Genomic DNA, 24,776 nt, shown 5'->3' on the forward strand with positions numbered 1-24,776 from the left:
CCACATTGCTGCCCCGACTTTGGATGAGTTCAGGACAGTTTACTTGTTTAGGTATCGGAGACGAATTAAAATGAGTTATATTTTCTGTTGTCTTTAAGTTATTATGATAGGTTGTTGTGTTCAGTTGCACTTTCTCTTTATGACCAACGCTATCAACTTCTGGAAACATTTCTGTAGACTTGTTTAAGTTGTGGAAATTAACCGCAAGGGGGAAAAAACTGACCGGGTTTACTCAATTTCCTGTTGATAAGAACAGTTTTGATTGAACAAGTTAAGTGATATTCCGGAGAGCATCTTCAATTTTTCTTTGGTCAATCCAAAAATAATTGTAACAAGTTAGAAATTTAGGCCAAGTAAAAACAGGTCAAAGGGTTTTGGAATTTTTTCCGGGCGCCTCCTTTTATTTATTTTTAAAAATTCCGCCCCTACCTAAGATCTCAGCCATCGAGTGACGAAAGATTTTGAAACTCAGAACGTGCATAGAACAACTTATCATGAACATACCCAAGAAATTTCATATCTATAGGTCAAAGGGTTTGGGGATTATGGCTAATTAATCATCCATATGCACGAATGGTAATGCTGTTTTGTGTACACTAAGTATATGGGACAATTTTTCACTGTGCGGCAACCCCTGAACCAGTCCGAATTTTAGGTTTTGGTATCAAAAGATGCGCAAGACTCGAGGCTAAACAGTCATAACAGCTCGAGTCGCGACAATTTTTTTGTTCAAGGCTATTGCGGAAAAAGTTGAGGGTGGGGGCAGATTCCGCCCCTCCCCGGCCCTTTTAGGGTTAAAAAGTGCTTTATTGTTGAAATCGTATTTCACGATCAAAAGTTTGTGCATGTTTTCCACTGTGTTCTCGAAAAACTGTAATACCCACTGAGCTGACACTTCAACAGGTAAGGTTGTGAAAAGTCATCTTTGGATTTTGAGTGGTTATTGGAAACCAACAAAATGCATGAAAAACAAATGGTCCTACATGTGCCTTGAAGTTATTACCTGCCCTTCGTCACAATTTAATTTTAGCAGACAATGCCTCTCCCCTCCCCAAAAGCCCCCCTCCTGTCACCTGTTAACGAACCCCCTGATATTAACTCAGCCCCATCCACCTGTCTTCATCCTGTGGGACAACAAATCAAATCCTACTGTACGTGTCTGCAGCAGCTAGCAGTGACTCATACTGATGGCCCTAAAAATAAAAAACCGCAGGTCCATAAATAGTCAAGATTTCAATGTCGCCTACGCACATGAACATTTGGGCATGACTCAAGACCGTACGGTTTTGAGCAAGCCAGTCCCCAATTTAGAAATCTATTTTGGTTGGAAGTGGAAGGACTCCAGTTCTCAGTGATCTTCTTGTAAGACTTGCAAATGTAATTCTGTACAGAGCACTTAACGCTTAAAGGGGTAAGTCAGTTTATTCACGGCGTGTTTGCATGGGTATTCTTTTTAATTGTGAAATAAGAAACAAGGATTGGCACAAAATGATTGGGTTTTGTACATGTATGTAGTTTGCCCGTTGCCTTGCCCAATGTAAAGTAAGGGGCAAAGTTGTTACATACATGTATATACATGTATTAACTCAACTTTCGCTAAGCAGAATAAAGTTTTGCCGTGAAAAAAATAGATTACCCGGTACATACGGTATGTATACATATACCTCGAGGTGAAAATCTGCAAGGCACTGATTTTTTTTGTTCTGAGCAGATTTTGTGAAATATTTGCTTGGATGTTTCTGCTTACAGCAATGCAGTTGCAGGCCGTAAGGACCACATTTATACGGTGATGATTATAAAGCCAAAAAAAAAAAGTCTCCGGTTTCTGGTATGCGCGCGCGTCGCCGTAGCCATGCGCGTCGGCAAAATGACAAAGTTTTTTTTTCAAGGAAAGATGATGTCTCAAAACCCGCCAAACTCACTGGTTTGACTGGAATCCTGCTGCTGCACAATCTTAACGTGTTTTTAGATTGGGTAATGGTCGAGAATAAGCTTTATGTGGCCTCTCTGGACTCCCATATATTTGCACTAAGTTTAATCGGGCACCATTTGCAGTCATCAGCCGACATTTGAAGCAAAAAAATCAGGTATAAAAAAAAAAAAAGCCACGTCGCCGCACCACTTTTTGGGCAAGCTCCATACCAGAAACCAGAGACTTTCATTTTTTGGCCTAAGCAAAAAATACCAGAATTTTTAAAGCAAATTGCTGGGTTCCTGCCCACCGTACTATGGCTAGCCGTTGCCTGTCTCAAAATTGCAAAAACAAGTGCGTGTTGATGTACACACTCTTGATTGGCATGCATTTATTAATTTCCCCCTAAGTTAACCACGCATGACTGACTTTTCTTGTTTATCCCAAGAGGTCACCAAGTAGAGCACAGGTGTCAATCAGATGTCATCAGGAAACTCACGGCTGATTTCCTTCGCACATCTGGCACATGTCCACTACCTGAAGCTATCCCAAAAAGTCATTAAGAGGAAATCATATGGTCCACTCACTTCCATAGCATTGGTCCCATTATTGTTAAAGGGAAAATGCAACATTTGCAAACATCAAAAAATAAAACTACCAAATCGTTTTGAAATACCTTGCTGGACTGTTAGTGAATGACAGTGTAAAGCATCCTGTAAAATCATGGCACCTGGTATACTGTCATTTTCAAGAAAAGTGGTATTTTTGTATCAATTTCCAACGCTGGTCGGCCGACCAGCGTTGGAAAAAAACTGGCTTTTTTTCAAATACTGGCCCCAATTGACCATCGCACTTGTTAGTAATCGATTACACACCTATGAACGGGTACAAGCCAGCTAGACTGGTTCCCTGACCTTACAATTCCTCAATGTATGTAAACTGCTCTGTTTTTTCTTATATGGAGTCAGGGAACCAGACTACAGGAAAATGATTGTTTTTCTTGGTTTTTATAGCATTTTCGAACCCAAAACCTCAAAAAAGTCAGTGTAACTATATTTGCTATATATTTCCGACCCCCCAATTCCATCCATTTCTGAAAATGACAGCAAAAGCAAGTGATGTATATTCCCTTTAACAAGCCATGAATGACAAGGTCGATATTGGAGAATGTCCAGAAGCAATCTAGGATAGGAAGTTAAGGAAGTTAGGGCCAGGGTCAGGTCACGTAACTGTGGCCTGAGAACAGTGGGACGAGCACCCACGCTGTAGTTAAGTTTCATTTTCCATGTAGATTTCAACAGGATGAGCATGCATGTTGAGATTGAATGCATTAACATTGTCCAGTTGGTCCATTCTTGTGCGTTCATTGGGGGAGTGGAAGTTTTGCGTCCTGTGCGTCACAATTGAGAGATGAGTCATTGTTGAGAAGTTTTACAGTGAGGACAAAAGTCAATAACAACTTCAGTGCACAGCAGACAATGGATATGTAATCAGGCGATTGGAATATACTGTACGACTAGTACATGAAGCTGTGAAAGTTGGAAGTTTTTCTGCTGGTACATGAAAAGATGTGTATGGTATAAAGTTAACCCTGACCTATGCCTGTACATGTAAAGGTATGTTGGTTTGCTACATTGGCCTTATGAAGATGGGTTTTAGGAAGCCATTGTACATAGAGCAATGATTGGTTTACAGGCAGTAATGGTTTATTACCGTTAAAGGTCACTTAGTAAGGTCATGACTTTTAAATTTTTATGGGCTCTGTGTGTGTGTATGTACATGTAAGGTGCTCTCTAGCGAAAAAAAAAAATTAGCTTGCAGATGAGGGTATTTTTTACTTGCTGGGGCCATTTCTGTCACATATGTTCTTCATATCATGTCAAGCTGTTCTGATTTGCCATTGTAAGCTATGCGCTGCGTACACTAAACCAAATAAGCCTTTTCGGAGTTCCAACTGCGCGCATTCGTAACCTGTGACAACGCACATTGTTTGTCTCAAATGCCTTTTGACAGTACCCACAATGCAGAAACAGCCTTTTTCTAAAGTCAGTGGCGCGATGTTGTCAAAGGCCATTTGAGACAAACAATGCGCGTTGTCACAGGTTACGAATGCGCAGTTGGAACTCCGAAAAGGCTTATTTTACAGGATTGCAGCATTGTTACTCACCAAGGGGGGATCCAGGGGGCTAACATGGGCCTTGCCCCCCCCCAAAAAAAAAACGGACCCTCTTTTTTTTTTTTTAAGTGACGTCGCAATAAAGGCAGGCACTGCATACACCATCTTTTCCTCAAAAAGATTTGGTTAATGTGGTCAGAAATTGCCTCAGATCGCACCACAGAACATCTAGAATCAAAAAAAAAAATTGGGGGCCCTTAAGCTGGCCCCGAACCCCACGCCTTAATTTTTGGGACCCACTTTTTGGGGACCAAAATTGGCCCCCCCCCCCCAAAAAAAAATAAATTTGTTTTTGTTACTTACTGATTGGTTGTTGTTGTCTTTTTGCAGGTACACCAACAGTGGACCAGTCTATCCTGCAAGTCAAGATCAACTCACCCGACTCGGCCTTGGTCATCGAGGTTCCCTTCGAACCCAAATCCTCCAACTTCTTCATGAATATCAAAAAGTGCGCCAACGGTGAGCTGCAGTGTTCTTCTCAAAAGCATTTACACTCGCAGCATATTATGAGATATCTCAAATGATTAGGAGAAATTGAACGAGTCCCTATTGACTGGCACTGTTAAGCAGAAAATATGGCTTATCAATTTTATGCGCGTAGCAAAGATCAATGTAGTAGTACCAGTCACAAGCAGCATATTTTTCACATGAATTTCTAGCTGGTAACCGAATCCAAAATTTCTTTGTTTAACAAAGTTCAGTGCGTAGGAGCTCCATGATATTTGCCCTGAGTTGTGTTCAACCCCCCTCCCCCCCCCCCCCCCCACATTAAATTTTCCCATTTTTTTATTTCATCAAGTCCTGCAAGTTCTTGGTCATTTTTTTTCTCTAAAATTTAAATCCTACAATTCCCAATAGTAAACACCTTGACAAAAATTGTAAAAACAAGATCCTTCGATTTTTTTAATAGCCTTTCCAGATCCCAGGAATTGTACATGTACATGTACAAACAATGTACAATGTACATGTACATACATGTATACATGTACATGTATTATCCCAAAAATAATATAGTTTTAGTATCCCTCCATCACAGTTGATAAGGCCAAAAAAAATAGTTCTGCTTCCGGTTTCTCTACCTACCCTATTCTGACAGCCCCTACGCTATTTTTTTTATGGGAAAAATGAGAAGAAAAAAAACACCCAAAACCATCAATTTCTACCATTTACCCTTGACTACATATGATTGTACACAAAATCATTGCCAAAAATAAAACAAATTCCCTACCTGCCTACCCTGTTTTCGAATGCCATGTAATCGAAAGCAGAACTATTTTTTTGTTTTTTTGGCCTAAGGTTACATGTATTTGCTCATAGTGTTTTGTCCAGCGTTCATACTTCATCGGGTCAGACTTTGGTTTTCCAAACATATATCTTGCATTCAACCGCAGGTATTGTGTTTTACTATTTTTGAACTGATAGGCCTACAGGAACTGTTTGGAACTCAAAATGGGATCTATTCAATTTTTTCCCCCCAGTGTGTATTGAGAGGATGAAACAGAGCATAGCGCCACAGTTCCAATGGCTGGACAAGTACAAAGCCCAGCTAATGGCAGCGCTGGGTTCCCCAAAGGATCCATTTGAACCGGCGACCTTCTACGAAACCATACCGGCTTCTACTCCAGCCCAAACCAGTCAATCGTCTTTCGGCGATGCTTTCGTCGATCTGGATCCGTTCGCCGATCTAGCGAGTAGCCGCATACCTCACAGGACTAGCGAGTACGTGAGCTCGGCGGACCGAAACTCAGAACTCTTGACCGGGGGTTCGGACCCGGCGTTGCGAAACTCGAACTCTGCCAACACACTACCCGCTATGTCCAGTCAGAACAGTTACGTCAATTGCCCGAAGGATCCCGGATTTCTCGTGGATTTCGAGGGGAATATTTTAACGCGGCCGGCTTACGTTCATCCAGCACCGCCAAAGGATGATTCCTCGGGTAAGAAATATTAAAAAAGAAATGAAAATATCATAATCCAAATTTTTTGGAGATGCTAGGTGGAAAATATAGACCATTATCATGTTGCGGCCATCTTTAATTTTTCACATTCAATTCAACGTAACCAGGGGCCAATTTCACGGCGCTGCTAAGCACAAAAATATGCTTAGCACAAAAAAGTCTGGCTCATGAAAGCAGGTTACCAGCCAAAACTCCATGCGATGTATATTGCTCGTGATTAGTTTTCAGCTGTTGTTTGCTTAGCATGAAAATCACAAGGAGTTTTGGCTGGTAACCTGCTTTTATAAGCCAGACTTTTTTTTGCGCTAAGCAAAGTTTTGTGCTAAGCAGCGCCGTGAAATTGGGCCCTGAGTGAGGCTGGAAGGAAAAATAGTCTGGTTCCTTTTTGCACCAAAACCATTATCATTCAGTACTGTTCTTGGATACAGGGAACATGACTGAAGTGGTCGCAGCATGATAAACGTCTATTGCTCTGTGCATGTGACACTCAAAATTGTTTTATCTGAGCCGTTTTGTGTCTGTTCTTATTCTCTGCTTGACACCCTCAACAATTGAGATAATAGTCATGATAGTTTGGATTGGAACAATTGTTTTATCTGTGTTTCCTGTGCTAAGATTACAATGTATATACCGCAGCAGGGGTACAAATCAACGGATATTACATGTACCGGTAGTTGACCTCGGAAAAGTCTACCATTTCCTGATCATGTTACTTGAATTTAATCACAGAGAGAGGATTTTTTGTACACATGTGTGCGTGTCCACCAAGCAGTAGATCATTTCCCACAATTTCACTGGTTATTTCTTCTTTTTTAAAACTTTTTGGTTGTGTGTGTAAACATGTACATACCGTTACTGCAAATATTACTTATAGGTTAGGCCCCCCCAAAAAATACTCGGTCTCTGGTCAGCGCGCGCGTCGATTTTAATCATGCGCGTCAACCTTTTTTTTCCCTTCAAATTTACACGGAAGCTACAACAGCACCCTCTATTGCCGCACCTCCTCAATTTTTTTGTACCAAGGAGCACCAAGGAATTGGGAAATTGCACCAAGGCAAATGATAAAGGGCACCAAGGCAAATTATGGAGGACACCAATGTATAATAAGGACACAAAAAAGCAAAATAGTACCCACCTTGTCTGGACAATTCAAGCTTGAAAAAAAAAAAAGCCACCAAAAAAAACAAAACAAAAACGCGTCACCGCATCAGTTCCAGAACTTCAGTCTGACCAGAGACCGATTATTATTATTTTTTGGCCTTATGGCAATGCCAACAATTTTTGAATCATTTGTGTTCCAAAATACATTTAATATTAACTCCACTTTACATGTCCTTTGCAGAAAGACAATGGGAAAACCTTTGTACATACAGATATATAATAAACTACATGTACAATGATGATGAATGTCGTCATTAAGAAACTTATCCCTAGTGAATAAATGGGTACCAGTGAGGCTAGAGGACCGATAGTGCGCTGATATCGGCTGCCGCGCCGTCTCTAGACCTGATGATCGGGGGAATCATTTTAAGATTGTTGATGGAAAGCCCTATTATAAGCATTCCAATTTATTTATTTATTGTTTACTCTAAACAGCTGAAAGGTGATCATGTACAGCCAAAAAATTCATTGTGAAGTTTCTCAGGAATCAAATTCTCAGGAGGAACTACATGTAATAGAACCAAATACTACGAACAAAATGAGTGAGAGTTGAGTTCTGCATTGTATGTCGATTCCTCTTTCTGATTCAGACAAAAAATGTCAGAGATCGGAATTGATTAATTCAATAAATGTTGGCCATTTAGGTATGTGTACATCATGTACGCATATGTGTTACGTTCTACATGTACATGTATGTAAAATTATGTACATGTACCTGTACATGTTCACTATATGCATACATTGTACATGTGCAAACCATATGTGATGCGATCAAGCTACATGTACATGAGTCATTTGTCGACCCTGGTCAAAAACTGTTTTATTACAGATTTAAAAAGAGCACAATCTCAGCAATACTGCTGTGAAAACTGCATGCTAATACCATCTTTAGTTCAAAAATTATGGAAGTTGGAACACCTAAAGATGTGATGAAGTGATGTGATGAAGTGGCCCTATTTTGGCCTGTATCTCGAAATAAAAATTCCCAACAAACGACTCATTTAGCTTGATTGCATCAGATATATGTTCCTGTACATAATACAAGCCATTTACCCTACTCAGGCACACAGGGAAATTGCATGCATTTCTAATAACGTCACGGAAATCCATCTGTCATGCCTGAGCAGATCAGCCAGCTTTTTGTTATGCAAATCTAGGCTTTCCCCGCCTTAGCTTTGTTAAAAAAAGAGAACTACAAATGTATACAACACAGGATTTACATTTGTAGGTAGGGCCATGGGTCACTAGTATATGGGCTATACACTGTGTACATGTATATTTTTAGTTCCTGATATTTTGTGAAGCATTAAGCCTGCATGTAGGTTACAGAAATGAGGCAACGAGACCTTTTATCTACGAGATCTAAACTTTGGTGCTGACTTCTGTTGCTTCTGATGATTTGGAATTTGCGACTGTTGATTTTTTTGTGATCCAAGCCTTTGAGAAGTTCACATCATGGGACAAAGTTGACGTTCTTGGTGCATGGTAACACATGTTAACTCACTGTACATGTACATAAATAAAAGAAATGTGTGTGATTAACAGGAATGTGTGTGAAAACAACTTTTATGGAACTCCAGCGACGTAATGCCACTCGAAAGGGTGAGTTCAGAACCAGCGCATGAAGAATAACAACCAGAAACATTGATCAATGCCATTCACGCATGAATTTGAAATAGTTACAGTTTATGTCGAAAAAGTAATCTGTTCGCAGGATGAAGGTTTTTAATCCGTAGTCTCGCATAAATCAGGTTTTTTTCCCTTCAATTTTTGGATATTTTGATCGAAAATGTCCAATGTGAATTTCCCATTGAAAAAAATTACCCTGGCTAATATTACATGTGCATGTACATGTACGAATGCACAGCATGCGTGTGTGATTGTTTAGGTTGGTCCATTTTGGTTTGGTTTGTTTTTTTTATTCGGGGGGGGGGGGGGGGGGGGGAGGGGATAGGTTTTGTACATCATGACATGTACTTGTACATGTACATTTATACGGTGCACAGCACATAATTATGTATCCATGATAAACATCTCAAAAACTGCATATGCCCTCGCAATCTTTCACCTGTTCACACAAAACAACAGTTGGCCCATACTGCCCTAGCTATTCGTCTCCTATTTATTTATTTTGCCCCGGTCTCCTTTTTTATAATGGTCAACAAGTTTGTCTTGATTGGCGGTCACAATTGCGTAGCCGTAAAAGACCACATTCCAGGCCTGTCATTATGACCTGTCGTGTTTAAAATTTTGAAGAGTTTATTTTTGTCTTTCTTTCTTACAGGCAGTCCGTGGAGGCAGAGCGACAGTCTGTCAGACTCCAACAGAATATCATCCTCATCAAGTTCGAGTAAGTGCCTTGGAATTGTCTTCCCTTGATCTTTAAATCTTGACGTACATCTTCCATCTAAATTTTAATTTTGTAGTTAAGTTTACATTTTGAGCAATTCCAGTGTCACGAGCATACATTTAAAAAGAGAGAAATCAAACGTCTGTGACAGAGCCAGTTAGCCATGATATATGTGTCTCGTTAATGATTCAGAGAAATGATCCAAAACTCCTAGGCTGTAATCTCCTCGACCATTAGGCCAAAAAAAAAAGTCTCCGGTTTCTGGTATGGAGCTTGCCCAAAAAGTGGTGGGGCGACGCGGCTTCTTTTTTTTTTTTTACCTGGTTTTTTTTGCTTCAAATGTCGGCTGATGACTGCAAATGGTGCCAGACTAAACTTAGTGCAAATATTATGGGAGACCAGAGAGGCCACATAAAGCTTATTCTCGATCATAACCCCATCTAAATACACGTTAAAATTGTGCAGCAGCAGGATTCCAGTCAAACCAGTGAGTTTGGCGGTTTTGAGACATCATCTTTCATTGAAAAAAACCTTTTTCATTTTGCCGACGCACATGGCTAAGGCGACGCGCGCGCATACCAGAAACCGGAGACTTTTTTTTTTTGGCCTTACTAGATGATGGATGCATGTATAAGATTTGTAAACGACATGCACAAGCCCGATGGGAATTCAGAAGCTGTGGGCCAATGAATGCTTGTTCATGCATGAGTCACGTGATCGTGCCGTGTAATTTCTGGAAGGAGTAGTGTTTTGAGTTTTAAAAAAAATCAGCTTTTTGACCCCAGTGACCCCATGATGGCCTTTGACCCCAGTTTGGTCGTGACATGTTGGGGCTGGGCTGCTGATACTTTTGACAAAGTTTGGTTGAAGTTGGTAAAAAAAATATGTAGGAGCAATAAACAATGTCAAGTGTCAACGTTTGTTACTAATTAACAGAGGGACGGAGAGACACAATGATTTGTTGAGAAGCTATCCCGCAGCTAAAAATACATTTTCAGGCTTATTCACTTAGCTCCTAAAGTACAAATAAAATTGCAAGATTTGTAATGTTTATGATGCTGCAATTACCCTTTAGGCCAAAAAAAAAAAAAGTCTCCGGTTTCTGGTATGGAGCTTGCCCAAAAAGTGGTGCGGCGACGCGGCTTTTTTTTTTTTTTACCTGTTTTTTTTTGCTTCAAATGTCGGCTGATGACTGCAAATGGTGCCAGACTAAACTTAGTGCAAATATTATGGGAGACCAGAGAGGCCACATAAAGCTTATTCTCGATCATAACCCCATCTAAAAACACGTTAAAATTGTGCAGCAGCAGGATTCCAGTCAAACCAGTGAGTTTGGCGGTTTTGAGACATCATCTTTCATTGAAAAAAACCTTTTTCATTTTGCCGACGCGCATGGCTAAGGCGACGCGCGCGCATACCAGAAACCGGAGACTTTTTTTTTTTGGCCTTACTAGATGATGGATACATGTATAAGATTTGTAAACAACATGAACAAGCTGGATGGGAATTCAGAAGCTGTGGGCCAATGAATGCTTGTTCATGCATGAGTCATGTGATTGTGCCCTGTAATTTCTGGAAGGAGTAGTGTTTTAAGTTTTAAAAATAAAAATCAGCTTTTTGACCCCAGTGACCCCGTGATGGCCTTTGACCCCAGTGTGGTCATGTGACGTGTTGGGACTGGGCTACTGATACTTTTGACAAAGATTGGTTGAAATTGGTAAAAAATATGTAGGAGCAATAAACAATGTCAACGTTTGTTACTAACTAACAGAGAGACATGACGATTTATTGAGCAGCTATCCCGCAGCTAAAAATACATTTTCAGGCTTATTAACTTAGCTCCTAAAGTACAAATAAAATTGTAAGTTGTGTAATGTCTATGATGCTGCAATTACCCCTTAGCAACTCTTATGAGGACCATTCTGCTGTTGTAAACTTCTTGCATATAGAAAGTGAAAAGAACTATACAGGGTGGATAAAAAAAAAACGAAACCGAGATATTATTGCTGATTGGAACAGAAGTATGGCACATGTGAATCAAAAGGAGATATCCTCTGTTAGGGTTGAATCTCCTCTTTAAAATGACACCCTGGTCATGTCATTACATTCACGGTTGACTGAGCAGTGACCAAATCTATGAAAGGGTCTATTTAGAGACTTGCGCCACTTTTCAATTGTGGTTTTAGTTTTGTCAATTGTTACAGAGTAAAAAGGCTATGGTTGCCAACTCAAGCCAGGTGGGGAAAAAAAGAGATTTCACCATGAAAAGTGGCGCAAGTCTCTAAATAGACCCTTTCATAAAATTGGTCACTGCTCAGTCAACTGTGAATGTAATGACTTAATCAGGGTGTCATTTTAAAGAGGAGATTCAACCCTAACAGAGGATATCTCCCTTTGATTCACATGTGCCCTACATCAGTTCCAATTAGCAATAATATCCCAGTTTCGGGTTTTTTTTATCCACCCTGTACATGTTTACTGTTAATCACCTTTTTACTTGACTTGCAATTGATTTCTGAATAACTTGACCAGAACATGATTCATTTGTCATTATGGTAATTTTCTTATTGAAAGTCAACGCTCTTCGGTTTCAGGTTCCGAGTCCAAAACTCTGGGCTCTTTGCGCGGCTTTGAGGATGACTTCAGCGACATCAGAGTGTCGACGTTGAAGCCAACTGGTACCCAGTACGAGAACGCCTCCATGGCCTCCATCACAACGTCCAGCTCCACCGGTTCCTTTGAATCGTTCACGGACCAGTCCTCAAAATCTTCTACTCTGTAAGACATTTTACCTTCTTGCTTTTAACATGATAAATGACACTATTGTTACATGAGTGGTTTTTGCTTTAGTATTTTTAATATTATTTCAAATTCCTCGTAGAATGTGAATGATTAGGAAGGGTTTAAGATTAACTACATGTACTTTACCTCATGCATATTCATGATGAGCCAAATCTGTACTTCTCCATTTAACATCACGTGCCAGCCACGTTGCTGTTTATCATGTTTATCAAGTTCACGCGAGGATTCACGATGAAATTTTGGTGCATATGCATGAGGTATAGTCAAACAAATTTAAAAGAACATGGTTTATCTCGGGTGAATAGCCAAGAGTGGCTCCCCTCGGTATTGGAATTTGAAAAACTAGTTCCCTCAAATGCCTCACATCAGCTATCCGCCTGAAACCATGTTATATTTGTATATTATGTCCCTCTTTCCCTGCCCGACAATGCAGCATCCCTCGGTATTGGAATTTGAAAAACTAGTTCCCTCAAATGCCTCACATCAACTCTCCGCCTGAAACCATGTTACATTTGTATATTATGTCCCTCTTTCCCTGCCCGACAATGCAGCATCCCGGAAGATGACACGGACCTGGCTGGCTACGCAACCATCAAACCGGTCTTCAAACCCGCCGGCATCCGACCCGAGATCCTGAAAAGGCGAGAAGCCGAGTACACCTTTCCCCACAACTTCCGCGTCTTTGTTGGGACGTGGAACGTGAACGGCCAGACGGCGTCGGAGGATCTGGGTCCCTGGCTCAACGTGGATGAGAAACAGGCAGACATCTATGCCATCGGGTTCCAGGAGCTAGACCTGAGCAAGGAGGCGTTCTTGTTCAACGATTCGGTTAGGGAGGACGAGTGGAACAAGGCTATAGAGAAGACGTTGAGCCGGGTCGGTGCCTACATCCAGGTATGACTGTAGTTGCCCTTCAGGCAGGGCTGCGTGGAATCTAGTGGCCAAAATTTCATGTTCAGTTGCCCAATAAAGAACTTTTTACGTTGCCCGAAACTGAAGCCCAAATCCTAATAATGTACATGGCTGCTTTACCTGAAGTGGCTCAGGGCTTGCAGAATTGGCTGTCCGACGTCCCGGGACAACCACAATATTTTATACTTTGCTGCTGCGCTATCGCCATTTTGCAAGGGTGCGTGGCCGGCTGGTAGTGGCCGGCTGGCAGTGGCCGACCGTGGCTGCGTACGTGTGCACAGTACCCGCGCTCTGCGCCATGCTGGTACATGGTGTATACTATTGGAAACTCACGTACGCACACGCGTGCTTTCGCTGCTGCACCTACACACATTATGAACGCGAAACGTTACTGAATGATGTAGCCGGACCGTACGTACAGATTGAGACTGACCGCTAATCTGCTTTGACTGGCACCCTTTATTGGTACAGCAAGATCATAACCATGGGTACGCGGTTGACTGGACGTGCTCTCTTGTTTGTGTACGGAGATAACCTCCAAACTGTTGAAGATATCCTCCGAACTGTTCTTCATTTCTGCCTCGATTTCAGGTCAAGCTGATTCGGTTGGTCGGAATGATGCTACTGGTCTTTGCCAAGGAGAGGCACGCCCCTTTTATCCAAAACGTCATCGCCGACACTGTGGGCACGGGCATCATGGGTAAAATGGTGAGCAGAATTTTCAAGAAATCCACAGGGCTTTGATTTGGGTTGCTTTTGGGCCCCAACACGTCTGTCTTGCTAGTAGGGTGGTTCCCAGACTGGGACCTTAACCCTAACCCTCCAGGGTATTTTGGTTAGAAACCCTGCCAAACGCAGCAACATGCAACACTTGTCTAAGTGACAAGCCTGCCCACTGCAGTAAGATCCATCAGGCCAAAAGTCTCAAGGCCAAACTGCCTCAGAGTCTGTGGTCACCGAACACAGCAGGATACAACTGTGGCATTGTTCAATGGGACTAGCTCTCATTGTTTCAGAGCTGGCCGTTTATGCACAGGTGTTGGTAGCTGAATGCATCAAAGTGCACCAGACTTTTCCACCTGATGCACCGTGCTGCATCTGGCAGGGTTAGGGTTAAGTTCTCAAAACGATGCAAAAGAAGATCAGGCCAACGTTACTCACTCTTTAGCCAGCACTTTTCTCCAAAACTTTCATTGGGCAAAGAAAAGGTCCTCAGTATTTCACCAACCAAGTTTGCAAACTCAATTCAATTTTAAAAAGGAGACTTTTCTTCAATATTTGGCAGTGGCTTGCACATGAGGGGGAAGTCAAGTGATTTCAAAATGAGGCTGAAGACTAGACTTGTACATGTCCATCCATGGTCCAACTTTTTGACGAGACTGACTTCTCCGTTCACTGCCATTAGTCTGGTGCCTGACTATTGAGAAATGTGTAGAATAAGTGACCTAGTACCCGACATCCTAGATTTTTCTGTTGGTACAGTCAGCTGACAGTTGAGTGTTGCAGTACTGAAGAGTTGTTGGACTGGTTGTTTCAGGTGCCGGTCTATTTTCTTGTATTGCATGTTTTCAATACCTTAGTTTTTGGGACTCTCGTACACAGTATTGAGAGTCCCAAATTTTCGGACTAGGTGGTTCCCAGTACATCTTTGAAGCGGTTGATTTTGGCCATTGATTCATTGTATTTAGGGTAATAAAGGAGGCGTGGCGGTGAGGTTCGATTTCCACAACACGTCCTTCTGCTTCGTCAACTCTCATCTGGCAGCTCACATGGAAGAATTCGAACGAAGGAACCAGGTAGGGAGATTTTGTCCTCCAAAGTTCTACTTTTGTCTTTTTTTGTTGTTGAAAAGTTTGATCCTAATGTTCCCCTAACTTTTCGCCTGGGTCTGCCTGAAAGCTTTGGACTCGCACCACGTCCATACAACAAAGTTCATATATCTGTGCTTTATTATTCCTGCAGGATTACAGTGACATCTGCAGCAGGATGAAGTTCGAGCTTGCTTCGCATCGGCAGCCGTTATCCATCAGAAAAGGCCACGAGTGAGTTTCGTTTTTTTTTTATTAGCTATCGAAAGAACTGCTATTATAAGTTGTAGTTAAGTCAATCACAAGTCATTTTCATGTCACAAGTCCGTCACTGGGGGTCGTTGAGACGGAGGGCTATCTCTGAAGAAAGCTCCGGAGCCAGCTAGCTCCATTCAAAATAGTTGTCATTTTAGAAGCAACTTAAATCTGCCTCTGGAGCTATCTATATGACTTGTGATTGGCTTGTGATGACTTGTGACTGACTTGTGATTCACATCTGATTGACTTTTGATTTGGCTTGAGATGACTTGTGATTGGCATGTGATTTGTCTTGAGATTTGGCTTGTGATAATTTGTGATTGGCTTGTGATAGTTTGTGATTGGCTTGTGATTTGGCTTGTGATTGGCATGTGATGACTTGTGATTGGCATGTGATTACTTGTGATTGGCATGGGATTTAGCTTGTGATTGGCTTGTGATTTGGCATCTGATGGCTTGTGATTGGCTTGTGATTTGGCTTCTGATGGCTTGTGATTGGCTTGTAATTTGGCTTTCAATGACTTCATAACACCTCTGCCGGGAGGGTTAGGTTTGAACTTCTGTCGAAAAGATTATTCACTGCGTCAATAATATTTAATTCTCTACAAAGATTCAACTTCGGCCTTGGATCATTGCCACAAAAGAAATTCTATGTTTTCGTCTGATTATTGTCCAACCTTTCTTCCGTTTTCCCAGGGTCATCATATGGATGGGTGATCTCAACTATCGCATCAGTGACCTGTCCGTCGACGTCGTGAAGGTTCATATTGACAGCGGAAACTTCAAAGGGCTCATGGAGTATGACCAAGTATGTGTACATGTTCTTGTTCACACTAAAGCCACTTTCAAATGATGGCTCTGTTTGCAACTTTGACAACATTCTGGGCTCCAGGATCATTTTCAAAATATTTTTCTCCTAAAACAACAGGAAATATTCCAAACTTTGACCTCAAATCATGTTGTTGTTTTTTGTTGTATCTGAAAATGTAGCTACATTGAATTAACACGTCACATTATTTTGGGTCCTGAATTTATGAAGCCAAGGTTTGGCAAACGCCATAGGTGTGTGGGTGTTTTAAATGCTAATTCATGTTTGCATATTCATGAGCAAAACATTGATGTCATCACAGGTGAAAGTTTCCTTCATACAACTGCTTGAGTGGAAATCGTTACCAGAAATGTGATTGCACTTTAAGGCACTGCTTTAGTTCATGCGCAAGCCATACTTCATCCACTGTCTTCTGCATTTTATCAGCTGTACAGACAACTTAGGATAGAAAAAGTATTCAAAGGATTTAAGGAGGGAGCGATCACGTTCAAACCGACCTACAAGTACGACCCTGGCACCGACAATTGGGACACGAGGTAAAAATTGAATTGACTGTAGGTTTTAAATGAATTGATTTTATCTGCTTTAGGAAAAATACTTGTTGGTTGAGTCGAAAAAAGGGAAACTCAAATGTCAGGACCATTTTTTTGATAGACTTCTGCATGTAGCACTTTAAAAATCTAGGATATGAAAGCCCAACTAATAAGCTTTCTTTTAGTACAAGAATCGTTCAAATCGCTCATGTACTTTTCAAGTTACGGAACTTTAAACACTAACACCGTTTTAAAATGCTGTCCACAGATCACCAAAAAGGTAAGTGTTCTTTCAGTGAAACAATTTCGTATTGCTGAAAGAACGCTTGGCTTTTTTTGCTTAGAGATTTCAGATGTTGTCTAAGCTTCTCTGTCATTGATGATTCTATCTCTGTCCGTCCTGCTCAGTGAGAAGCAGAGAGTTCCTGCCTGGTGTGATCGCATCCTGTACCTGGGATCCAACATCAAGCAACTCGTCTACCGCAGCCACCACAAGTGCAAACTCAGCGACCATAAGCCAGTTAGCAGCCTCTTCGATATCACGGTATCTCGTCCATAATTACGAAAAGAAAAACTTACAGAGCAACAGAATTATCGAAACCGACACTCACATGTGTGTCAAAAATCAGACCATTCCTGAATCTTAGGGAACCCTCCATTGGGAATACAGAATGCTCCAATAATGTTTTTGTTTTTTTAACACAAAAGTGTTTCCAAATTTGCTTCAACCCTAATCCTGCCAGAGGTAACACAGTGCATCAGGTGGAAAAGGCTGATGCACTTCGATGAATTTAGCTACCAACACCAGTGCATAAACAGCTAGTTCTGAAACTGAGAGCTAGTCCCATAGAACAATGCCACAGTTGTATCCTGCTGCAGTTGGTGACCACAGACTCTGAGGCAGTTTGGCCTTGAGACTTTCGACCTGATGGATCTTGCTGCACTGGGCAGGCTTTTACTCATACATGTGCTGCATGTTACAATACAATACAATAAAACTTTATTATCCCAGTGCGGGAAATTCCATGGCCTTTTTACACGTTATTTGGTTTAAAACACATAAAAAGCACGAATGTAAAAACTACACAAATACAAAAATACAAACATTAAAACTTATAACTTACATTAACTTATAACATCTGTCCGTAGGCAAGTAAGAAATGTCAATGGCAGGGTTTCTAGCCAAAATATCCTTGAGGGTTAGGGTTAAACAAATTGAAGTTGGCCCTAAGTACTTTAAAAAAAAAAAGACTCATTAGACCCTTTACACCATCCAAATCCCCTAGCTGGACTGGGTCGAACCCTGAGATTTTGAAAAACCCTTTCTATACTAGCAAGAATCAAACACGGCTTCTACGCACGGGTCCGGTGCTCTACACGGGTAAAATCCAACCCTGGTCGGGACCAGGGTTTGACAGGCTCTACCCGGGTAGAAAATACAAAATCTACGGCTAAACTGTGAACAAAAGTGTGATGGTATGCCTGGCCAAATTGTATTTGTTGGGTCTTTTTTCTGCTCAAGGTGGACCTATGTTGATTTCAACACGGGTGGACGAGAGGATAGTGTAAAAAAAGGACTGTAGATTCCCCTACGGTTATGATTTAATCAAAATACAATCATGTATTACGCTGCTTTGTATTGTTATCGTGCTCTGCAAGGATTCACATGTTCTGTTTTTCTTTTTGTAGGTGAAAGTTGTTGACGAGAAGAAGTTCAAGCAGGTGGTTGAGGAAGAGATCCGCAAACTTGACCGGCAAGAGAACGACGCGCTACCCCAGGTGGCCCTCAGCCTCAACCATGTAAGATCGCTTTGTAGTATACCGCTGTAAACCCAGATCTCAAAGTGCTTTACGATTATTAGCCCCATTGGTCAGGCCATCAGACCATTTTTCTGCAGCAGCTCAAGATCAGCGCAGTCTGGTCATTGTCCTCACACGTACCCATCTGTACTTCTGTGGAGCTGCCAGCTTTGAGTAAGAGCTGAGAGTGAGAATTTGGCGATGTAGCTTGATCAGAAGTAATGCGAGCACAAAGCCCTACTGTGGGGTTTGGGCCCGCTGAAGGCCCCAGAAAATTCGGAGGCAATTTCTGACCGCTGTAACCAATTTTTTTGGGGGGCAAAGATCATCATGTTAACATCATTTTCGAGTTTGGAGTCAATGTCTAGATTATTTTATTTTTATTTAGGCCTGTATTATTTATATTTTTTTATTATGCCTATTTTTTGTTTTGCTTGAGAAATCCTGTGAGAACGTAAGAATAACCTGAAATGCATGAGTCTTGCTCAATGCGTGACAGTTAGCAGGCCTGATTTCTTTGTGGAAAGAGGCAATTGAAGTGAAGTGTCTTGCCCAGGAACACAAGCACCATGTTTCCTGGGTGAAGAGAAACAAATTGGGTAAAATGGCTTGCCCAGGGACACGACATGTTGCTAGCAGCTGTATTCCATCTGAGAAAGTGCATGTGAAATGTGCAACATTTTGACCACTTGAAATCAGACTCTTTGTCTAATACTCGGGACGTTTTACTCCTTCCCGTAACAGTTGGAGTTTAAGGACGTGCGTTACATGGAACCCCAGACACTGACGTTGGACGTGGCCAACGTCGGTCAGGTCAACACGGTGGCCAAGTTTGTCAACAAACTGGAGGACAAGCACTTCTGTAAAGATTGGCTGAAGGTGGAACCCGTCGAAGTATTCATGATGCCAGGTATTGTAGCGTTGTATTTGTTACACAATTTCGACCTATTGTCCATCTCAAAAACTGGAACTCATTTCTTGTTTTGCACATCAGCCAAACTTCCCTTTGAAATTTTGAAATAATAATAATGACATGTAGCGCTTTGTACCAACGGTCTTAAAGTGCTTCACAATTGACCTATCGCGGGAGAATTGTGTTAGAATCGCGTCAACACAGCTTGTGAAATCTTGTCCAATTACAGGATATACGCACGGACGCGGAACGTGCAACATCTGAGACAAACAAAACTTAGTGTACAAAATCTCCATACTCCATAGGGTTGTCTAAGGGGCGTGGCGAACTCGCGGACAGCAATAGGTCAATTATCATCCCTGTTCATCAGGCCACAAGACCAGTTTTTGCAGCAACTCAAGATCAGCACATTCTGTTCTCTACCTTCGCAGGTTCCCATTTATACACCTGGATAGGGAGAGGCAATTGTAGTAAAGTGTCTTGCCCAAGAACACGAGCACCATGTTCCCCATCAGGGTTTGAACCCACGTACCACGGCACACGAGTCAAACACTGTAACCATTGGACCACTGCCCACAATATGTGGATCACAACCACAGACATTTTTGTACCGTACTTTAGCAAAGATTATTCACTGAAGTCGATCAGAGCTGTGGTTAGGTCTTGTTTTAATCCCCTTTCTTGGAATAAATGGACCCTTTCTGTTCTGTTTTTCTTTCAGCGGACACGATGGAACTTTCACTCACAGTACAAGTAGACAAGAACACAGCAGCTGCTCTGAACTCAGGGGAAGATACGTTGGAGGACATTCTGGTCTTCCACCTGGACAACGGCAAAGATTATTACATATCCTTTAACTTTTGGTTACTTAGTAAGAGACTGAAACAACTGGTAACATCAAGGACCTGCTAAGCATTGAAATTTTGCTAAGCTCAGAAATGAATAACTTAGAAAAAAATTAAAGTTTCCAACCAAAATGTCATGTGTATATTTGCTTGTGGGTATCAACGAAATGTCTGTTTGACTTGAGCTCAATTGTGATGCGAGACAGGTCACTCGTAGTAGCTGCACCATGAGTCTGGAACACTCTCCCAAGAGACATCCACGAATCTTCATCCCTACAGTGTTTTAAGTCAAATGTGAAGACTTTCTTATACACCAAAACCTTCTCGTGATTTGATTAATACTTCATTCATTGATTCGAACCTTTTTTCCTCCAATTTTTTTCCCTGATGTGCGCCTTGGGTGTCCTGTTTCTGGACAGATATGTTGCGCGGTATAAATGTGTAATTATTATTATTAGTGTTATTTTCTTAACTTGGCCACACATCACAGTCAGTGGGAACTACACCCCTAGCAGCTTCGGTGCGTCCATTGAGGCGTTAGTCCAGATGCATGGCGTGATCGGTGAGATGTCTCCCGAGGAGATCAAGAAATTGGAGGCGGGGACTAGGGGGGAGGAAGCCCGGGGGGCCGACACCTTCGAGAGGTTCGACATTCCTAAGGAGATCTGGATGCTGGTGGATCATCTCTTCCGGAACGCGACCAAAACGGTAAGCTTGGGTGTGGTATAAAGGCGCCGTGCAGAAGTACCCCCTCAACGGTGAGAAGGGGAGAGTTGGGGGAGACCACTGAGAGAAACATTCGAGCGCATTGTGGATGATGCCCGATGCTCATGCGTAGATGCTATGGCTTTGTGGACATTCAGAATATAATTAGTCGTGCGTACTTTGTGTTTTTCACACGGTGTGTTTCCTGTACTTTGGGCTCTTGTAAGTGGTAAAAAGCGCCCTCTCTTGTTCACACATGGATTCCATACCGTTGGTTTCATTGTTGCAGTTGGAGTGAGGCACAAGACATTGACCGGACAACACAATCAGAGATGCCAACCATTACTCTTTTGGAGTAATTATTAGGATTTTGAGGCATGTTACTACTCTTGAAAATTCCAGCTGTCCTATACGCCATACATTGTGGTTTCTCTGAAAAGCACTGTGGTTACTCTTAAAACTTGACTGTTGTCCTATGTATTTACATTAGCATTACTCTTTGCAGAGAGAATCATTACTATTCTGTAGTCTGTAAAGTTGGCATCTCTGCACAATAACTTAGTGGAGTTGTTTGTGCATTTTCTTCCCGGGGGTCTTGTTAAGACCGGAACGTCATCAGGCACTCTTAATTTGGTAGATTTGTATATTTCAAGTCAATACAGTCGGTAAGCAGTTTGCAGAAGTTGAATTCATTTTCGTTTATTATTTTTTCAGGAGAATCTGTTCAGCGAGGAAGGCTTGCACAAAGACGTCCTGACCATCAGGGATAGCCTGGATATTGGCATGCCGGAGGAAATGCGTATCCTTTCTTCTTCTTAAAGGAAAGATACAACATTTGCAAACATCAAAAAACGAAATTATCAAATTATCACGAAATATCTTACTGGACTGTTAGGGCATGACAGTCCAAAGCATCCTGTAAAATCGTGGCTCCTGGTGTGCTGACATTTTCAAGAAAACTTGTATTTTTCCAACTCTGGTCGGCTGACCAGCGTTGGGGAACAACTGGCTTTCTTCAAAAAGTGCTCCTTATTTTTCATAATTAGTCATTCCGCATTTTCTTTTCAATTGATTACACACCTGTGAAGGAGTACAAGCCTGCTAGACTGATTCTCTGACCTCACAATTCCCCACAGTCTATAAAGTGCTCCGTTTCATCTCAAGTGGGGTCAGGAAACCAGACTACAAGAACATGGTTGGTTTTCTTGGATTTCCCAGCATCTTTGAACCCCAAAACGTGAAGCAAGTCAGTTTAACAATATTTGCTATAACATACTAATCCTTCAAATCCATTTATTTCTGAAGATTGCAGCAAAAGTAAATGTTGTACATTCCCTTTAAACAAACAAATTAGAATATTTAGCTTTTTTGACAGTATCAAGTCGAACAAAAAAAATTGATTCCCAAGCCATTTAGCCCCAGTCACTTATTTGTTTGAGCACTTGGTTCTTAGAGCTTTTGTTTTTGTATTGGTCATTTGGAATAAACTGTGAAGATTTCCTTAATGTGCGACACCTTTTAGCTGGTAACGTGCATTCTGTTGCTGAGACCCTTCTCATGTTCCTGGAGTCGCTGAGGGAACCAGTCATTCCGTACGAGTACTACAACAAGTGCCTAGAATGCGCCAACAACTTCACACTGTGTAAACAAGTATGTTCAACTCACGGCTTACGATTTTTCTTTTTTCAATTTTTATCAATTTCCGCCTCATCACTGTGTTTAAATCTGTTAAGAACAGCTCTTCTGTGTTGAAAAGCAAGGGCAAATTAAGAAAAAGTGAAAAACATGGATTGAGTATAAAAAGCCTGAAAATTTGGAAACATTTTGAGGCAAAGTCCTATGGAATACACTCGTGAAGTTAATTTTCGGCTGGATTGAAAGAGTGTTGTTTTATTCAACATTTCCAGCAAATTTTGGGTTCAGATTTCTTGAGCTGGTTCAAAAATGTTTGTCTGTCCTTTTTCTTTTCATTTCTAGGTTTTAAGTCAAATTCCAAGAAGCCATCGTAACGTCTTCAAGTATCTTGCAGCGTTCATCCGGGAACTTCTAATGTTCAGCGATGAGAATAAACTAGACACAAAGACACTGGGTAAGATTTGGAACACCTTTTTTTTTTTCATTTTTTTTTTTTTTCCATTTCTTTTTCTACTTTCATTCATGTGACCAATTCATGTTTGCGATTTCACAATTCGTAAATCAGGTTAAATGGAGAAAGTTTATTAAATGGAATTTTTTTGATATGTAAATGTGAATATAAATCAGAATTTTTTTTTAAAATCTCTCTGCAGCTACTGTATTTGGCGAAATCTTCCTGAGAGCGCCCCCTAGTGAGCGCGAAGCAAGCCTGGGTCGAGGCCGGGCCCACATGCAGCAGATATCGCGCAAGAAAGCCACGTTTGTCTATCAGTTCATCATCAACGAATATGACGAGTGATGAGTCGGGTTCTAAACAGCTCGTTCCTGGAAAATAACCTTCTGTAGACTGGCACAAATGAAATTCAAAAACTTTATTGCACACTGTCCATGGAAGTACTGGACAAATGAAAAGTTTGTCCATAATTTTCTTACGTCGCTCGAATTCACAGGGAAATCCTCGTTAGTCAAGTTGTCCAAAACATGCATGATTTTCTGAAGTAAAAACGTACAGTGTAGTGAAATCGCCATAGTTTGCCAGATATTTCAAGGGAGAAAACGGAAAGAGTAAATCTTTTTGTTTGGCTTTTTTTGATGGAATGATTTCTTGGAATCAGTAACCAGGGTGAAAAAAAATGGAAATTAGCCAACTCAGATATCAATTTCGTGTGACCAATCACAATACTTGAGGAGCTTTCACCATTCAGCCAGCTCTTCTGGAAGTTTAGCTGAGTCCGAATCATTCTGCTACTGGCTAGCGGCTGTGGCCATTTCCCACGGAAAAGAAATTAAATCTGTCACGAGCCAATGTGGCCCATCAGGCCAGCGTTTATCTCCGGTTTCAGTGGCCTGAAACGACTGAGAATATTTCTATTCCCCCTGGCTGGGATGCTAGTCCATCGCAGGTTACTCCCCAGCTAATGCCGGTACCCATTTATACTCCTGGGTGGAGAGGGGCAAGTGGGGGTGCAGTGGCTTGCCCAGGGACACAACATATGGCAAGCAGGCTGAGAATGTTTCTACTCCCCCTGGATGGGATGCTAGTCCATCGCAGGTTACTCCTCAGCTAATGCCAGTACCCATTTATACTCCTGGGTGGAGAGGGGCAAGTGGGGGTGCAGTGGCTTGCCCAAGGACACAACATATGGCAAGCAGGCTGAGAATGTTTCTACTCCCCCTGGATGGGATGCTAGTCCATCGCAGGTTACTCCTCAGCTAATGCCGGTACCCATTTATACTCCTGGGTGGAGAGGGGCAAGTGGAGGTGCAGTGGCTTGCCCAAGGACACAACATACGGCCAGCAGCTGGATTCGAACCCCTGATCCTCTGATCATGAGTCACGAACCATAACCACTACGCCACACTCCCCACAGACTCCTCATGTGATATTGCCGGCCACAGCCACGTTATTCAGGCACAACCTTCAAGTGGTTCTGCGACAGCGTGTTGTGGCCAATTTCGGCAAATTCATTCATTCTGTTTACAGTTCATGTATAGCAAACCATTTTGCCGCATTGTCATCAAATTTCAAAAATGCCTCTGCCTTGGTCAAATATGTGTACTGAGCTAAATGTACTATAATGCAAGAAATATTTAATGCAGACCAAGTGATTCGATTGGTTGCAACAATCATTGAAATGAGAACTAGACGTGTGTATTGATATTAATGCGACAGTTTGAA

The 24,776-nt window shown here is 41.7% G+C and overlaps 1 protein-coding gene and 1 long non-coding RNA gene across 2 annotated transcripts in view; one reads left to right on the forward strand and one right to left on the reverse strand.

Annotated features, from left to right (window-relative positions):
- LOC119745536 (inositol polyphosphate 5-phosphatase OCRL-like) overlaps window positions 1–23,848 on the forward strand; it is a 28,481-nt gene extending 4,633 nt beyond the window's left edge. The window contains exons 5-23 of the mRNA XM_038221932.1: window positions 4,419–4,547; window positions 5,567–6,025; window positions 9,492–9,557; window positions 12,152–12,335; window positions 12,911–13,253; window positions 13,863–13,979; window positions 14,960–15,067; window positions 15,234–15,313; window positions 16,034–16,145; window positions 16,593–16,702; window positions 17,108–17,243; window positions 18,389–18,499; window positions 19,244–19,409; window positions 20,134–20,258; window positions 20,741–20,965; window positions 21,677–21,761; window positions 22,485–22,612; window positions 22,940–23,051; window positions 23,251–23,848. Coding sequence (XP_038077860.1) covers window positions 4,419–4,547; window positions 5,567–6,025; window positions 9,492–9,557; window positions 12,152–12,335; window positions 12,911–13,253; window positions 13,863–13,979; window positions 14,960–15,067; window positions 15,234–15,313; window positions 16,034–16,145; window positions 16,593–16,702; window positions 17,108–17,243; window positions 18,389–18,499; window positions 19,244–19,409; window positions 20,134–20,258; window positions 20,741–20,965; window positions 21,677–21,761; window positions 22,485–22,612; window positions 22,940–23,051; window positions 23,251–23,396 — 2,942 coding nt within the window. The 3' untranslated portion in view covers window positions 23,397–23,848. The remainder of the gene's footprint in view (window positions 1–4,418; window positions 4,548–5,566; window positions 6,026–9,491; window positions 9,558–12,151; window positions 12,336–12,910; window positions 13,254–13,862; window positions 13,980–14,959; window positions 15,068–15,233; window positions 15,314–16,033; window positions 16,146–16,592; window positions 16,703–17,107; window positions 17,244–18,388; window positions 18,500–19,243; window positions 19,410–20,133; window positions 20,259–20,740; window positions 20,966–21,676; window positions 21,762–22,484; window positions 22,613–22,939; window positions 23,052–23,250) is intronic.
- LOC119745537 lies at window positions 1,104–23,972 on the reverse strand. Its single transcript, XR_005273634.1, has 4 exons — window positions 23,847–23,972; window positions 7,178–7,181; window positions 7,015–7,019; window positions 1,104–1,117 (listed from the first exon to the last, which is right to left on the reverse strand). It is a non-coding gene; the product is annotated as an uncharacterized LOC119745537 (long non-coding RNA).
- Between the last annotated feature and the right edge of the window lie 804 nt (window positions 23,973–24,776).

The sequence above is a fragment of the Patiria miniata genome, unplaced genomic scaffold (genome assembly GCF_015706575.1).
Source record: "Patiria miniata isolate m_02_andy unplaced genomic scaffold, ASM1570657v1 HiC_scaffold_7, whole genome shotgun sequence".
Taxonomy (NCBI): Eukaryota; Metazoa; Echinodermata; class Asteroidea; order Valvatida; family Asterinidae; genus Patiria; species Patiria miniata.